At 36.8% G+C, this 17,506-nt stretch overlaps 3 protein-coding genes across 3 annotated transcripts; all 3 read right to left on the bottom strand.

The window, feature by feature from the left end:
* Window positions 1-185: 185 nt before the first annotated feature.
* Window positions 186-4,093, bottom strand: si:dkey-197j19.5 (EF-hand calcium-binding domain-containing protein 12). The gene is made up of 7 exons (XM_056253865.1): window positions 3,621-4,093; window positions 3,318-3,458; window positions 3,055-3,208; window positions 2,865-2,950; window positions 2,277-2,478; window positions 1,990-2,149; window positions 186-523 (listed from the first exon to the last, which is right to left on the bottom strand). Exons 1-7 carry the CDS (start codon window positions 4,011-4,013, stop codon window positions 304-306), a joined length of 1,356 nt encoding a protein of 451 aa, XP_056109840.1. The 5' UTR covers window positions 4,014-4,093; the 3' UTR covers window positions 186-303.
* Window positions 4,094-4,739: 646 nt separating this feature from the next.
* On the bottom strand, window positions 4,740-15,148 carry uroc1 (urocanate hydratase 1). The gene is made up of 20 exons (XM_056253864.1): window positions 14,936-15,148; window positions 14,720-14,850; window positions 13,496-13,626; window positions 13,297-13,390; window positions 13,064-13,123; window positions 12,488-12,616; window positions 12,331-12,392; window positions 11,565-11,631; window positions 11,333-11,476; window positions 10,749-10,837; window positions 10,609-10,671; window positions 10,356-10,535; window positions 10,177-10,274; window positions 8,407-8,479; window positions 8,142-8,331; window positions 7,552-7,650; window positions 7,355-7,454; window positions 5,354-5,435; window positions 5,065-5,164; window positions 4,740-4,935 (listed from the first exon to the last, which is right to left on the bottom strand). Exons 2-20 carry the CDS (start codon window positions 14,843-14,845, stop codon window positions 4,795-4,797), a joined length of 2,028 nt encoding a protein of 675 aa, XP_056109839.1. The 5' UTR covers window positions 14,846-14,850; window positions 14,936-15,148; the 3' UTR covers window positions 4,740-4,794.
* Window positions 15,149-16,033: 885 nt separating this feature from the next.
* Window positions 16,034-17,392, bottom strand: chchd4b (coiled-coil-helix-coiled-coil-helix domain containing 4b). The gene is made up of 3 exons (XM_056254020.1): window positions 17,371-17,392; window positions 16,621-16,719; window positions 16,034-16,481 (listed from the first exon to the last, which is right to left on the bottom strand). Exons 1-3 carry the CDS (start codon window positions 17,390-17,392, stop codon window positions 16,156-16,158), a joined length of 447 nt encoding a protein of 148 aa, XP_056109995.1. The 3' UTR covers window positions 16,034-16,155.
* Window positions 17,393-17,506: the final 114 nt, after the last annotated feature.

The raw sequence follows: 17,506 nt of genomic DNA, 5'->3' as shown, positions 1-17,506 counted from the left end.
AGTACATTTTAGTATTTATTAAATCAAACATGGCTGCGTGAGTCTACTTTGCATCACATACATGTATGAGAATATGTTGAGTGACAAAATAAAGACCTGTGTGGCTAAAAAGAGCAGCACATCTACAGAAGTATTTGCGTGCCGCCATAATGGTGGAAATTAGCATTGTAAGTCAAAACAACAATGTCATTGGACAATTCTTTTTTTATGGAATATTGCAGTTTTTTTAATAAATGATTTATCTTGTTGCAACTTCCGTTTCATGCCGACTTCATATAGACATTCAATACAGTCAAAAATGTTCTAGAGAGTGTACATCTTGCGAGCTTCTATATCTCCAGAGGTTGAGTATCCTAAATGATTTACGGGCCAGTTTCCGGGACTTGGCGCAACAGCACGATCAATACGCTGAAATAAAACCATTGCAGGAGAGTTTGTCACTACAGGCAGAAACAAGCGCACATGATCTTCCTTTCCAGGCCAGAAGGCATTAGGGTCCGCCCAGCGAATTGACTGCTTCTTCCTACAACACATATACAGACATAACTCAATACAAACACTCTTATTTAAAGGGGTCATATAATGGTACATGCACTTTTACAAGTTGATTGTACTGAAATGTGTGTTGGCAGTGCCTGTACACAACCATCATATAATGATAAAAATCCATCCAGTGTTTTTGTTTTAATCTCCTTATATGTTTTCCCCTGCCTCAAATTGAGCCGTTCGTTTTTGTGACGTCAATAAAACGGACGCCCCTCCCACGATTGTTGATTGACAGGAGTCAGCACAGGAGTTTCAACACAGACCCGCCCTCGCTCGTCCTGTCAATCATAGTCTGCGCGGATCGGCGCCGTCATTGTTGATATGCTGGAGCACTGTCTATGAGCAGAATGGCGTCTAAGCGATTGTGGTGTTTTGTTCTTGGGTGTAATAACGAACACAGTCATTTTAATGTTCCTAAATCCGAACCGCTGAAGACGCAGTGGCTGAGTTTGTTTTCGAAGGGAATATTCCCCACGATTAACGTCAATGCTCTCATGTTTGCCGAATCATTTCTCAGTGGACTGCTTTATAAACGAGGATCAGTGTAAAGATGGTTTTGCTGAGAAGCTGCACCTGAATAAAGGATCGGAACCTATTCGTCTTCCTGCTGAACCTTCAGAAGAACTAAAGTGAGTGTAACGTTTTATTAATCTTTATATTAATATTTATATAATCTTTGCAAATCGCCAGCTGCACGCTTCACGATGAATGCGTCGGTTTACACTCAGGGTACATTACAGCATGTTTTCTATGTACAACGTTCTCAATATAATTCATAATCCCATGTTTATAATGAACAACGCGTGGTTATTGTGTTACAAACGGTGTATGCGCAGAACAGAGGGGCGGAGTGAGCAAAGCTCATTATCATTTAAAGTCATATGCACTGAAACGGCGTGCTGAAAACAGAGCTGTTTTTGACCAGGTAAAATAAGTGTTTTCTTACAATACTAATGAGAATTTTTAATTAAAGTATATTACAAACTTATAATTTAGACCCTAAATAATCATATTAGCTTGTACAAAAATGGCATTATATGACCCCTTTAAGGCATGGGCCTACACTGTTTAAAAGTTTGGAGTTGGTAAGATTTTTTTATGTTTTTAAAAGAAGTCTCTTATGCTCATCAAGGCTGTATTTATTTGATAAAGAAATACAGTAAAAACAGTAATAAATGTGAAATATTTTTGTACAATTTAAAATACCTGTTTTCTATTTTTATTTAGCCATTACTCCAGTCTTCGGTGTCACATGATCCTGCAGAAATCATTCTAACATGCTGATTGTCTTGTAATTTCTTTTTATTATCAATGTTGAAAACAGTTGTGCTGCTTAATATTTTTTGTGGAAACCATAATATATGTTTTCAGGTTCCTTTGATGAATATAAAATTCAAAAGAACAGCATTGTCCTTGTTTTTTTTTTGTCATAGAGAGACTTACATCGCTTTGTGGCCCTTATTTGCTCCACCTTCAACTCGGTGTGTTTTGGATGTCCTGAGGAATGTCAGGACTTGTTCTTGTCCACCACAGCCTGACAAGTGACCTTTCCCTCCCAATTTGGAGCTGCTAGACAAGCTCATGTCACCAGGGTGCAACAGGACTAGAGAAAGACACACTGTCAGGTTACATTTGTATTCCACCATGCTTTTTTACAATGGTTTAAAATGTCATCTCTATATGTGCTTGTGTGTATGAGCAATTTCTATAAAAAACAACAAAAAACATACCTTTCTGTAGAGTGGCTTGGCTCACATTAAGCCCCTGTCGTTGGCATTGCTCTATAGATTTGAGGTATTCTCTAAAACAAAGTGTCCTGAAACGATCCACTTCTCTGCCCGTACTGCCACTCAGAGAAGAAGGGCAAGAGGTCTTGGTGGCTGCCAAAACTCTCCTCATGATCGCCAGCACCTCCACGTCCTGCATGCCCATCTAGAAACATTCACATTCAAAGAGCTCTATTACAGATGTAACATAACGCAACTGACATATTATCAATACTGTAATTAATATTCTTTGAATACAAAACTATTAGTAATAATTATAAATGTGTGATTATAATTATAGTTTTAATTGCAGTGGTGGGAACATGGTACTGTGACGGTTTCTGTTGGTAATACAATACTTTAATATTTACCATGGTAGGCTTTTACATGATTACCATATAAAAGTATGACAATAAGACATGGTATATTAAGTATTACAATATATACCATGGAATTATCACAATTTTTTGGTATGACGAAAAGTTGTTTTTTTTAAGCATAATCTTAACAAAAATGGACTGTGATTGTTTATATGTTTATGTGTTGCAGTACCTCATCATCTTTCTCCTCTAGTGAGATTCCATGTGTTGGAAGATGGTGTCTTGTCCAAGTCCCTTTCTCATGGTCTGCGTTCCAACCTAAACATAAATACACAATACCTTATGCTGTTACAAACTGAAAGAAATAATGTTCCTAATAAAAACTATTTAGTTTCTCCCTTTACCCCTTGACTAATATATACCAGCGTTTGATTTGTGTTCTTCCCTTTCCTGATGCTTTCCGTTCCAGGCCTGGATCCCAACAGCCAGGTTTTCCACAGTTACTGAGTTTCCATCCTCACTATTTAATGAGGACATTAGCACGTTCATCCGCTCAGGCTGTATGAAGAGACCGTCCTACAAACCAAAACACACACGTTTTTACTCAAAATGTTCTTAAATTTGTGCAAAATCAAAAATATTCAAAATAAATAATTGCCAATGCTATGCATTGCACAATGCTCACCTTCTTAAACAGAGCACAGAGGTCTACACGCTTTAATTTACCAGTCCCATACCAGTCCAAGAATTTGGAGAGATTACAGGCTTCGCGGGCGCGCAGAAAGCTCTTCACTTCTTCAGCTTCACGCCCGAGCGCACGCGGAGACTAACAAAAAACAGTGCCCCCCAAAATATTTGGTTTACGAATTTGTTTCTAATGCAATAAAATTCGAACTTTTTGTAATATTTTTAACTGTGGCCTTTTTTAGCCACTTTTCTAGTTTGTAGGCCTAGCCTACTCAATATCAGTATCAAATTATGTTCCTACAGTTGTAACATCTGGTGGTGGAGGGAAAATGCTTGTTTTTGAAGGGGGTGATGACATCCGCTTATCTTGACTGTCTCGTTCCGTGATGAGAACCTCCAGGTCGGTGAGAATCGGTTTATTATGGAGCCATCTGCGCAGATCTCCCATACCGTCAAGCGCTTCTCTAAACGCTCTCCTATCGCGGATCCAGTCCGGGTGTTCCGCGGGCTTGTCTCCAGGGAAGCGCGTGTAGAACTCAGCAGCGCCTCTGAGGTCTGATGTAGGTATTGCAGGTCGAGCGTCAAAATGCTTCGGTTGCGGTCGAGTTGCGGGAGAGGTTTTTACCTTATCCATGATATGCTTCCTAAAGGCACTCCCACTGCATTTTTGTGGTCTAAACGAGCCACATGCCATTTGAAATAGGTACGTCTCTGTCAAATCACGTTTTTTTAACCGCCTGAATTCCTCTTTCAGCGTCGGATCACCCAGTAAGCACTCCGCCATTATTGAAGTTTTGGCTCTGTGTAAAAAAAATCTTAAAGATATTAAAATAAAGAGGACGCTAAATTGTAACATATCATGATTTTTATTCAACGCCACTCATTTCTTGAAGCTGCGAAGTAGGCTAACTAAAGTCTATTGGTGGCATGTTGACATTTGTATCCATGACTCCCATTCTTACTCAAAGGTCAAACCTTCAGTTTTGCATCTGAATTTGATACTTTTGTTTGTAGCACGATACTACCACAATACCATTTGACATGTACTAACTATAATTGCACTAGTGCCAAAGACAATTTGGCCCCTTGTAATTTATTTTTCAGGACCATTTTTACCTTTATGGGAGCTTATTATTTTATAACCATATAAAATACACATCAGGTACCTCAATTACTTAATTTAAACCAATTTACTGAAATACATTTTCAAAACCGAGCAATTATAGCTTTCAATTGTTATCATTCATGACATCAAATTCAAAAGTAGCTGTAAATAATGGACTAGTTCAGGATACTCTTGAACGTTGCTTTTGCCTGTAGAATTTTAATATTACAGTCTGCATTCCATTGTCCATTTTTCCTGAGTGAATAGAACAGTACTTGTGAACTTTTTTTTCTGGTAAGATAAGATGAAAGCGTATAGACATTCTGTTGCATATTAATGCATAATTTCTTATTTAAATGTGGAGTTTAGTTTATCCCAGCAGTGCATGATCCAGAATGTGTTCTTCCTGTACTGGGTTGGGCATTGTGACTCTCAACTGACGCTGATCCTCCATGGTACGTTGAATCGCCTCATAAGCATTAGCGTTGCCTGACCAGCATCTCCGTGCCACCTATTGTTATACACATCAGTATTCACATATAACAGTATAATCATGTATATGCATTCATGTGATATATATATATATATATATATATATATATATATAAACACAGAAGGACACACACACAAAGATACTTACCCCATTAGAGACATCCCAGTTCAACATTAGTCTAGCTCTCTGCCCTGCCTCTTCAGAACCATCCAGAACCAATCCAAAACCACCATTTATCACTTCTCCCCTAAAAAAATCAATACAGAGTCAATAATTAAAGCACTAATAACTAATATCTTTTTTCATGGTACATTTTTATTCCAAAAAAGTTTTTTTGGTCAATCAATAATACAAAATAGCAAGAAATCAGTAACATGTTTATCTAGAACTAGAAAATAATTAATTTTCACCAATAACAAATCAAATCTCTACATACCATCCAACTCCGCCTCCATTGTGCAAAGCAACCCATGTGGCGCCACGGAATGCATCACCAACAAAATTCTGCACTGCCATGTCTATAATAAATGCACAGACATGAATCCATTAAATAGTCTCTCTGGAAAACTTAATTCTGATTGGTCAATCACAACATTCTGTAGTCAGATATTTTGTAAAATGACAGCTATAAATAATTATTTAAACTTAAATTATGGTAATTTATTTTTTGTTCTCTAAGAAGGCATGTAATATGCAAGATAATGTATATTCAACCATTCATTATCACACAATAAACCCTCTCAGGATAACACAACACCCCTCCTGATCACCTTCTCAGCTTTATTTTACAATGTCAATATGACTATACATTATCCCTTAGTGTATAGTTAGTAGTGTATGAGTATATGGTTATATACAACTTGTAGTTCATTTGTATATCTAGACTATGTTCCAAATTATTATCCAAGTGACATATAAGTAGGATTTTAGTACAATACACATTCAGATATTAGTTTTTCAACGAAAATGTTTGTTTTATTTCTCATATCTTTTTAAATAACTGGTATCAATCTCAGACAAACTTGTTCAGTAGTTTGCCAGGTCTTCTCTTCTTCAGCAAGTCACAGTTTTCATGCAATATGGGGAGGAATAAAGATCTTTCTGAAGATGAAAAGCCTGAAATGGTGCAGTGTCTTGCGAAAGGAATAAATTTTTTTTTTTTTTGAAAAAATGGATTTTGCAAAAACTTACTGAATAGATATTTTCGAACTGTCAAAAGATTTGTGAGTAGGCTAATTAAGGAAAGTTTCTGTCAAACAAAAGGGCAGCTGTAAAAATAAATAAAAATAAATAAAATAAAAACTTTTGAGCAGCAAACAGATATTTGAAGCTACTGGTGTCTGTGGAGTCTCAACAACCTCTACATGCTGGCTGGCAGCTGTGCGTAAAGTTGCACTCAGCCACCTCTAACCAAAGCTCACAAAGAGAAACGTTTACGGTGGGTGTAGAAATTTTATTGCCGTGGTGTTTTTTGCAGCATGGGATAAGTGCGTTGTCCTGCATGAAAATCCTTTTTATTTCAGAAGGCACTATCCTTCTTTTTATACCAGAGTAGAAAATGGTCAGTTACAAACTCCACATCTCTTGCAGAAGTCATTTTGAGACCCTCTGAGACCCTAAAGGTACCATCCATCTCACTTCCCAATATTACAGCCCAAATCATCACCCACCAGCTTCCTGTCGATGTCACAGTCTTGTTGGAATGGGGTGTCCATTCACAACCTATCCACACATCCATTCATCTGGACCATTTATTGTAGTACGGCATTCCTCAGTGAATAAAACCATTAAAAAATGAGTTTTCATGTATTTCTACACCCACCATTTCTCCTTGTGAGCTTTGGTTAAGGGTGTCTGAAATGCACTTTATGCACAACTGCCAGCCAGCATGGCGAGATTCTTGAGACTCCAGTAGCTTGAGACTCCAAATACCTGTTTGCTGCTCAACAGTGGCTTTTTACAGCTGCTCTTTTAATACAATTAATTTGTTTGACAGAAACTTTCCTTAATAAGGCTTTATCTGACCGTGTGCTTCTGTGCTCTAAAATAAATCACTCACAAATCTTTGGACAGTTCGATAATCACTATTCAGTTTTCACAAAATATTTGTTTTTTTTATACCTTTTGCAAGACACTGCACCTTTTCACGCTTTTCATCTTCAGAAAGATCTTTCATCCTCCCCATATTGCATGAAAACTGTGACTTAATAATAATAATTGTGTTGCTTAATAATATGGAACAACCTCTTTAAGTAGGTTTCATATTTACCTAAGAAGACATGGCAAACTATTTAACAAACCTGTCTGAGATTGATACCAGTTATCTAAAAAATATTTGAGAACTAAAACAAAATGTGAATGTTTATTGTACTGAGATCCTACTGATATGTCACTTGCATAATAATTTGAAAGATGGTGTAGATGTGTCTTTGTGTACCTGCGCAGAAGGCAGAGCCATCATAAACATTGGAGGTCTCCCTGAAGGGGCTGTCTGTCCCACTGACATCATGATGATCTCTACTGATGACTACTGGAGCCTGGGGGGGGAGAGGAGACAGTTGCACTGATATGTTGCAAAGTGTGTATTAATGAACTATAATTAAATGAGTTCGGTAGTATGCACACGCAAATTACCGAGACTTTGCCCTTAGCAATGGCTTGGTTTATTGCCAAGGCAATGGAAACTCTCCCTCTCTGGTCCGAATAGAGAATACGGGCCTGTGAACCCACAACCTAAACACAAAAGAGACCAGATAAAGCAAAAATTGCAAACACACAAAACATTATTTTAAGACAATTTATTTATTTAAAGTTTAGTACTTTTAAAACATACGTTTGAAAATAGTATCCTAATGAAAGCTGTTTTATTTTACATGGAGTAGGTCACCTCATGTCAGGGTTATTGTTAGGTTTTAGTTTTAGTTAACTATAATAACCCTGCCTCATGGTGGCCGACATGCTGAGATCACATGGCCAGTTGAATAATACATGCTGTATAACCCGCTTATATTGGACACTTTTGTGGACTGAATAAATAAATTTTGGTTGAATAGCACATTTTTACAATAGCATTAGTATATTTGCTTTTGTTTTATGCTGCATCCATAGTCCATTCCACTAGCTCTCAGTATAAGTGCAAAATCGATGGGTAAATAAATTAACGTGACGACAAAATTAATATATTTTATTTTATTTATTTAGAGTTGGGTGTCTGTGAGCCATACCATCTTGTGTTTCCCAGCTTCACGTATCCAGCGGATATTGTCACTATATTGCTGTCGGACACGTTCAGTTACTGTGGAACTTATCTCTTCTAGTACAGCAGTGGCGATTGCATCAGTCTCAGCCAGGTCAGCCGGGTCACCAGAGGTACAGACCCAACGAAATGGCCCAAAACCCAGTGAAAAAATATCCCTACAGAAAGGGGCAAAGATTAAAACTAGTCTGTGAGTGAGTGAGTGAGTGAGTGGCCTGCGGATGGTCACTTACCCCATTATGTGTTGGACATATGAGGGATATTTAAACTCAGTAGCCCCTCCCCCTTTCTTCTCTACCTTGGCACCTTGAAGAGACGGAAGAAAACTTGGTAACACTTTATTTTACTGTGTCCTTATTACACATTACATGTAGTTACTATAATAACTATAAATTATGCATAATTACATGCAACTAACCCTAAACTAAACCCTAGGTACATGTAGTGAATTAAAGGTGCTATATGTATTTCTTAGCAGCCTCTATCGGTGATGTTTCAGATTGCAACCAATTTTTACAAGAGCGCTCGTGCTCTTGCGCGTGCTCGAACTCAAGAGCAAGCCATCATGGTACACGGCCACACTGAGACTTTCAACACACCGGAGAAAGCATCACACAACATGCTGGAAACTCATGTAAACTCCCACTGCAACGTTACAATAATAGGCTACTTTTATCAGCTTGACGTTGATAACGTACCATGATAACGTTACATTTGTGTTGTTATCTAGCATAAGGCATTTCACTAACTATTCGTGTATCTTTCACAATCAGCAATGTCAACATAGGTGAATGTATAATATGATAACGAAAACGGTTAGTGCCTAGACTGAACAATTTCAGTGTAACAGTAAGATCGTAGGAAGTAACATTACTGTACTGAACGTGTCTGGAAATGTGTATTATAAACAATATGATAGTAGTGGGATGAGTGACGTTAGACAGTAGATCTAGTACATAAAATAAAAGTTACATCCTAAAGCACCTACTTTTTGTTATCCTGGAACAGTCTTTTGTATTCATTTCATGTCTCATATATGTTGTAGTTTACCTTGCTATTTCATTACAGTTTACCATTATTTCAGCATATCTGAAAACTTGTAATTTATCACAATAAAAATAGCGGAGGTCTCTCCATAATTCAAACGCTCTGCCGATGTTGATCCGTGTTTTCGACCTAAGTCGATCCGATTCACGTTTGGCCTGACGAGCTTCAGCAGATTCATTTTTGTTTAGTTTTTTATATTTATGTGGAGTTTGTGTTGGAGTGTGTGTTGTGCTGGAGGCAGGTCGTTGTTTGGTGTTATCAGACTCCATGTCGTCAGCTGCAGTGCCGTCGCATAGACTGTATATAAAAAGGAGAGAGGCTCGGGAGCGCGCATGCACGTCACATCCGATGGATTTCGCAGAAAATCCGACCCTGGAGAATTCACATAGAAATAGGAATACTGGCCTTCAGAGGTAATAGCAGAACCCGACAAGTGGATCATTGTAATGTGTGATTACAACCCCTTCACACACAGGCAATAAAAAAATGGATTCATTTTAGAAGAAAAGTTCCATATAGGACCTTTAATGTTATTCATTACTTAAATGTATAATTACATTGTAACAATTACACCTTAAAACACAGTGTAACCGCACACTTTTATTATGCATAGTTTGATGTTAGTCTCACTACACTTAATTCTGACTGGCTAATCTTGGCATTTTGTGGTCTAGGGTATTATCTTTGTATTATGACAGATAATTTAATTGTATTATGACATTGAATTTACCTTTTTTCCTTTTGCTACATAACTACAGTTTTACATCTCTCAAATCACTTAGTGGTCTCCTTCTCACTGAATAAAATTATTCATTATTTAATGCTCATTCATTTATTTGGTAAGTATTTGGATAATATACAGTCTGAAGGATTTATCTTAAAATAAATAAACCCCGTCAGAGTAATACCTAATCACCGTGTCATGCTTTATTTTGTGACAATTACTCTTTACTTGCCTGCTCTCTGAGCCTCTAAGAGAAAAGCATTGCCATAGTCCCAGAAGAACATCCCTGCATCTGACAAGTTATTGATGGCCTCCACCTGCCTGCAAAGACTACACAAGGGAGTTTGGAGCTTATGTAGATTTAAATTACTTTTAGTTATTTGTGGCATTAAGATGTATTTTTGTGTGTACCTCTCATGTACTAAGGTTTTGAAGCACTGGGGGTCAGTGTTCATGAGCTGGTTGGCTTGTCTGATGGTGAGTTGCACTGGGTAATATCCTCCACTGAAGGGATTGTGAAGTGATGTCTGATCAGAACCCAAATCAACCAACAACTCTCCTGTCTTCTTATACTCCTGGTAGAGGCACTCCCTGAAACATATTGCACTTATAATTTACCAAATAAAACTCACAAAAAATAGAGAATATGAAGTACACAACTTACCAGAGATCCACAATGTTGCCATGGTAGCCTAAACTCAAGGCCTCTTTTGCTTTTCTGGCCTCTCTATAAGATTAAGTGCTAGAAGTTTAAGATATGTCTGTAAGTCTCAATGTGTTTCAATGTTTTCTTGCATACTGTACCTGATGCGTTTGATGCAGTGGCTCAAATCACTAGTGACTTCCATCAGCCAGCCCTGCTCATGCCTTTTCTTTAGGGGAGCTTCATCAACCTGTAGAGGCCAGTTATGATAGTGTGCTTAGGGCTTTGCATCATTTCAGGGGTCTGAGGGTGGGTTGCAATTTGGACTTAAATGTGAAGACTTTTTATTTAGTAAGTTATTGCAGCTAGCTAACATGGACCAAAAGGAGTCCCGTGCCCACTTTTATGGCCAGGAAAAGCGTAAACCAAACAGTTTTAGTATTTTTGTCCATAATTGCTTGGTCACCAACATTCTTCAAAATATCTTCTTTTGTGTTCCACAGAAAATAGAAATTCATACAGGTTTGGAATGGCATCAAGGTGAATAAATGATGACAGAATTTCCAATTTTTGGCTAAACTATCCCTTCAGATTAGAGTATTTTCTCTTTGATTGAATCTAAACTGTAAAATTTGATTGATTGGTGAGTCAATTTGCTTTTAACTAGAAACTGAATGTTGTGATTGGTTTGAAGTATTCACTGAGATGGTTAGGTAAGAGTAAGCATACACCACCATCATCTAACCTCGGCAATGACCCCTACACAGCCAGAAATGACTGCTGCCTTTGCTTGTGCTCCGCTCATGCCACCCAGACCAGATGTCACAAACACACGACCCCTCAGGTCATCTGAGCCCAAGTATCTTCGACCTGCATTAAGCACTGTCAACTAAACAGGCAGAGAGGATACTCTTTTAGTACATTTTTGGATAAGTTTTGGATAGCACATTTTTATTAGTTCTGTATGTTCTTCTTACCATGGTGCCATGAACGATGCCTTGAGGGCCAATGTAACAGTAACTTCCAGCGGTCATCTGTCCATACCTGACCATACACACAGAGAAACATACACACTACTAGACTATGCACACTATCCTATTGCCCAGTTCTACAATGATAAATGTGGACTGTAAGGCATTCAAGGTCATTTAAATGACAGTAAAATCAACAACCACATTTAATTTGATCAAATTTTCACTAACACTCAAAAGTGTTGGTCAGATTCTTTTAAAGAATTGAATTGTTTTATTCAACAAAGGATCCTTTAAAAATTTTGATCAAATTTTCACTAACACTCAAAAGTGTTGGTCAGATTCTTTTAAAGAATTGAATTGTTTTATTTAACAAAGGATCCTTTAAAAATTGTATCATGGTTTCCATATCAAGCAGCACAACTGTTGTCAACTGTGACAATAATAAGAAATGTTTCTTGAGCACCAAATCAGCATATCAGAATGATTTCTTAAGGATCAAGTGACACTGAAGACTAGAGTAATTACAGCTGAAAATTCAGCTTTGCCATCACAGGAATAAATTACATTTTAAAATATATATAAAATAGAAAGTAAACATGTGTTACTGTTTTTACTGTATTTTGGATCAAATAAATGCAGCCTTGGTGAGCATAAAAGACTTCTTTCAAAAATATCACTGACCCCAAACTTTTGAATGGTAATGTATGCAAACATGTACATTACTAAAAGAGCCTAGTTAGATTGTTATTAGGTATTGGTGAAATCTCACATGGTAATGCCCATAGCAAACATCTTCTCATATTCCTCTCTGGAAGAATAGTTTGGAATAACCTGAAACCACACAAGAAGAAACAGAAAATAAACAGTTATTTTCCTTCCCTTACTTATATCCCATGCAGAATGGCCTGTGTGTCTGTGTATCTTACCATGCCATTCGTGATAACACAGCGTGGAGAAGAGGGGAGGCTGGGAAAGAGACCTAATGGATGACCACTGTACATCACAAGAGTTTGCTCTTCAGTCATGGTGCTCAGATAGTGAAATACCAGCCAGAACTACGTATACGAACACACACATAAACATAATGGACATAAATTGCCAGTTGAATTGCTGAGCCCAATACTTAGTTTCACTTGGTTTTCTCTGTTTAAAAAGAAACTAAAAGTATTTACTACATATCAACTACAATATATCACAAGTCCCAAGGCAGGGGGAGTGAGGACAGTTTAAAACCCTGAATAAACAGGAGAAACGGAGACGCACAGGTTAGTTCTTTTTTTTTTTTTGCGTCACTCATCATCAGCATCTGTTAGCTGAGAGCTCACGCGATATTTATACCCTTACGCCCCCTCGTGGATGGAAAAGTACGGGACTTAAAAATAAACATTACATCAACTTAATTAATAACAATTAGCTTAATTTGTTATAATTTAATATAACACAGACAGATATAGCTGTAATAAAAGTAATATATAAATACATATAAAAATCTCACACTTTACCTGCGCCCAGTTGCTGAACACCTGTCCATTTCCTCCATACGTTACAAGCTCTTGTGGGAACTGGGAGAATTAAAATAAGTATTAAAATCAGAGCTTAATGGAATTCTGGAGATCATTACACTATAACATATTTTCTTGAAGTTAGGAACAGACCCACTTGCTGATACTGCAATGAAGCTGCAGCAATTTCTTAACTATTACATCAAAACATAATACAACATGTGAAAATGTACCTGTGCTACAACAGGATCCAGATTGTTCATAATCATAAGCATGATGGAAGCAGCTTGTCTTGTTCTGCATGGGTACTGATCAATAGGATAGGCTCTGTAACACACATGTAGTCATGGATTTGGTGTGTGAACTGCCATAGTCAAGACATACCGTATCAATACAGTTGCCTAAATTGCTGTGCAATTGCTTTTGTTGTACCTCATACGCAGTGCAGGATAGAAGCGGTACATGTAGATGTGTCCATACTGCCTGAGCTCCTGCGCAAACTCTGCAGCCAGAGTCGCGTGCAGACTAGGAGGAAAGTATCTCAAAGCATTCCTCAAAGCCAGCTAGAGAGACAGAGACAGAGAGAGACACTATGATGACAGAGACCCAAGCGAGTCCAGTAAAGATTAACTGAAGAGAGAGAATGAGTGATCATGATGCAATCAATTTACAAAAGGTTTTGGTCTCTGTCCCTCAACCCCTCTAATACTGAGCATTCTTCCCTTTCTCTGTTTGAAATTCAGACTCTTATCTTTAATGATTGACAGGACTTGCAGTGTGGAAAGATTAGGGAGATTCTGTATTTATTTATTTTTACCTTTGCTGACCACTGAGTGGACCTGAAGCATTTAATTCATTTAAATTCATCAACAGTTCAAGAGTTTGGGGTCGGCAAAAGTCTCTTTTGCTCACCAAGGCTGCATTTATTTCATTTAAAATAGAGTAAAAACTTTGATATTGTGAAATATTTTTACAAATTAAAATAAGTGTTTAATATTTTAATATATTGTGAAATGTAATTTATTCCTGTGATGGAAAAGCTGAATTTTCAGCATCATTACTCTTGTCTTTAGTGTCACATGATCCTTCAGAAATCATTCTAATATGCAGATTTGGTGCTCAAAAAACATTTCTTATTATATTCAAAACAGTTGAGCTGCTTAATATTTTTTTTGGAAACTGTAAAACGAATTATTCATGAATTAAATAGATTTTTTGTAACAATGTAAAAGTCTTTACTGTCACTTTTAAACAATTTAATGTGTCCTTGCTGAATAAAAGTATAATTTTCATTTTTTTATATCTTACTGACCCCAAATTTTTGTACTGTATATTTCAACATACATTTTTTATTGATTTTTGGGGGATTGTAAACAGCCTTGCTTTTGAGTCACAACTATGTCAAATTATAAATAAACTTCTGTGTGATTTGTCAGTATAAAGTTATAGTATGGCTTCTAAAAACTGAATACAGCACAGTCATATGCTCTATACATTTACAACACTTTATGATTTTTGTCCTTGTTGGTCCCCCCTTCATTGTATGAAACAAAGCAACTCAGACATTCTGCAAATTTTTATTTATTAATGATAAATTTTCATTTATTATGAATAATTAAATGACGGAGCATAGGTGTGAGAGATATGTTGACCCACCCGTTCTTCTGCTGGCGTGAGGTTTGGAGTTCGGACAGGTGCATGAGGTACATTGGGGTCTCTCCCACGGTTTGGGGGAAGAGGATCAAGAGGCAGTCCCGCACAGATCTCCTTTAGACTGGACATCACTCCTGCATTCAGAGAGGAGATACAAAGAAATGAAAACAGCAGAAATCAATTTAAAAGTTCTCTCTGTCAGCTGAGGCTTATACTTACACGTTCTCACTGGATTAGTCTGAAATTTTTAGGAAGAATCACAGAGGTTCATATGAACACTGCCCTGCTGACCCTCTAACCTCCTCCCCATCAGTCCATTGGTCAGTTTACTTGGTTTTCTATCTAGTCTTACCCAATAAGAAACTTCGGATATCTCTTTCAGGTAATCATTGAACAAGCCAGACATGATGTGGCACTCTCCCAAAAACATAAAAACAAACCCAAGCTCAGAAACATGACGAATTTCATTGTACTAACATTGGATGATTGGTTTAAGGTCATTGATCATTTAAAAGCCAATTCTTCCACCATGTTCAATGCTGGCTGTCAAAATATATAATTCAAGAAGCCTCATTCTGGGTCATACCTTTCTTTTTACATATCATTCAAATATGTCAGTAGATACTTGCCTGACAGAATTTTCTAGAACCCTTAAAGGGATAGTTCACCCAAAAAATAAAAATAAATTCTGTTATCATTTACTCACCCTCATGTCATTCCAAACTGGTATGGCTCTTCTTACTCTGTCTTGTGGAATACAGGCAATGTTTTGAGTCCCATCTTTTTCATGTAATCTTAAACTTTTGCACCCACTATGAATGTTGATTCATAAACTTTTCTTTATTTTACTGATAGCATTTGACTAAAGAAGCACACACAGTTATATACATTTATACTTAAATGGGCAAACTATATAATTGATGTGTCTATAATCTTTAATTAAAATATGATTTCACATTGTACACACAAACACTTGTAATCTAAAGCACCATGTTTGACACAATGTCTCAGTTGATGTAAAATTACACTTTCACACATATTGCGTGTCAATATGTAACAAAGTTACAGTTTGATTAAGATGTTTGTTGGGAAAAAATAGAACACAAAAATAAAAAAGAACACAATTCAAACTATGATGGATTTATAAATATGAGGATGGTATTTTTCATCCTAGTTTTTCATCCTTTATATGCTTTATTTCTCTGGACTTCTCACCATTTTTTTTTCAATATCAAATTGTCATTTAACCTAATCATAAAACGTTTTGAAAAAATATATAATCCATGTAATGTTACTTTCTACATTTATGTAAACATTGTCCTCGTCTCCCTTTTAATGTCTCATCTTAGATATAAATATAACAGATAAAAACAGATATAAATATATTTTAGTAAAAAATAATTTGTGGAATATGAGATGGAGTTTGGTTCTCTACAGTTTTAAGTAGCTATGGGCAACTGTGAAGGCAGAGGGCCAGACTCTTCACTTGTGCTGAAGTCAGAGATAGAAGGGGAATCTTTTTGCTCTGAGTCTGCCCCAGGATTTGCAGTTTGAAGATCATCTTCCTGAGGGAACAGTTCAGGATGTTGACGAAAACACTCCTGCATGCTTCCGAACTGCTCCAGACAGTCCGAGCCCTTCAACTCTTCTTGACTTAAGTGGAAGCAGGTGAATGCGGTCTTAAACTGCTCTCCACATACTCCACTTGCCATCCCCCCTAAACACGGACAATCCCAATTTATCTCACCACTTGGCAAGATGAGACCTGAATACACAGAGATAATGAGGTAGATATAAAGTTACAAAGTTATACAGCTTTAAATTGAATCTGAAGAAGGAAGTATTTCTTTCTATCGATATATAATTCGCAGATTAACTAACTTTCTTCCTGTTTCCTCTCTCACCTTTTTCTTCATTGTCCTCATTTGCATCCTCCTCAACCAGTTCCACAGTGCTAGGAATTTCATGCTCTTCCTTGGTAACAAATATGACTTGGTCCTTCCCTGTAAAGAGTTCATAAAGACAATTAATAGGCTAGTTAGTTAGTAAATAAGTAATATATAATATATATTTAAAAAGAAAACCTGCCCCTTTATTTTACATCACTGGTGTTAATAATTGTATTCATTTGTAAAAAATAAATAATAAATAAAATAAAAAATAAATAAATAAAGTTGTGGTAAAACTTCTTCCAAGGTCAACATTCAGATTTACACATGGTGATTTCCCCCATCACACTAAATTCTCTTACAGTTAATTTTTGTTACACTGTGTAATGTTAATGTTATTTCTGTCTAAACAATATTATTGTGGTGTGGACAATGATGCCTTTTTAGAACATTTTTTTCAGTTTATCTATTCGTTACTTTATTCTGACAGGGAATACAACCCATGATTCTTGAAATAAATACTAAAAATAAAAATCCTCAAATAATAATAAAACATATTTTAGTGTGGCATCAGTGAGGTGAAAATACAATAATCGCACGTGTCACAGTTTTCACGCTATTATGAGAAGGTCGTCGCTATCACTCGTCTTATGGCTAGATTCATGTTTCACAGACATTACTGAAACTCAACGAGTAACGTTAAACAGACAACAGAAAAACAGAAGAAAAATACCCCACACATTTCAGGAATTTACTCTGTATTACCTTCCCCGTTGATTGCAGTCATTTCTTTTAACGTATAATCAATTTGTAATGGAAATTTAGCAGATATAATGCAGTGCTTGCGCTGATTTCACGGCGCTTTGTTATCAATATATTGCGGTGTCAAAGAGACCGGATC

Source organism: Rhinichthys klamathensis, unplaced genomic scaffold (assembly GCF_029890125.1).
Source record: "Rhinichthys klamathensis goyatoka isolate OS25496 unplaced genomic scaffold, OSU_Roscu_1.1 h1tg000109l_1, whole genome shotgun sequence".
Taxonomy (NCBI): domain Eukaryota; kingdom Metazoa; phylum Chordata; class Actinopteri; order Cypriniformes; family Leuciscidae; genus Rhinichthys; species Rhinichthys klamathensis.
The sequence above is the reverse complement of the archived record's forward strand: the minus strand, read 5'-3'. Positions and strand labels throughout refer to the sequence as shown.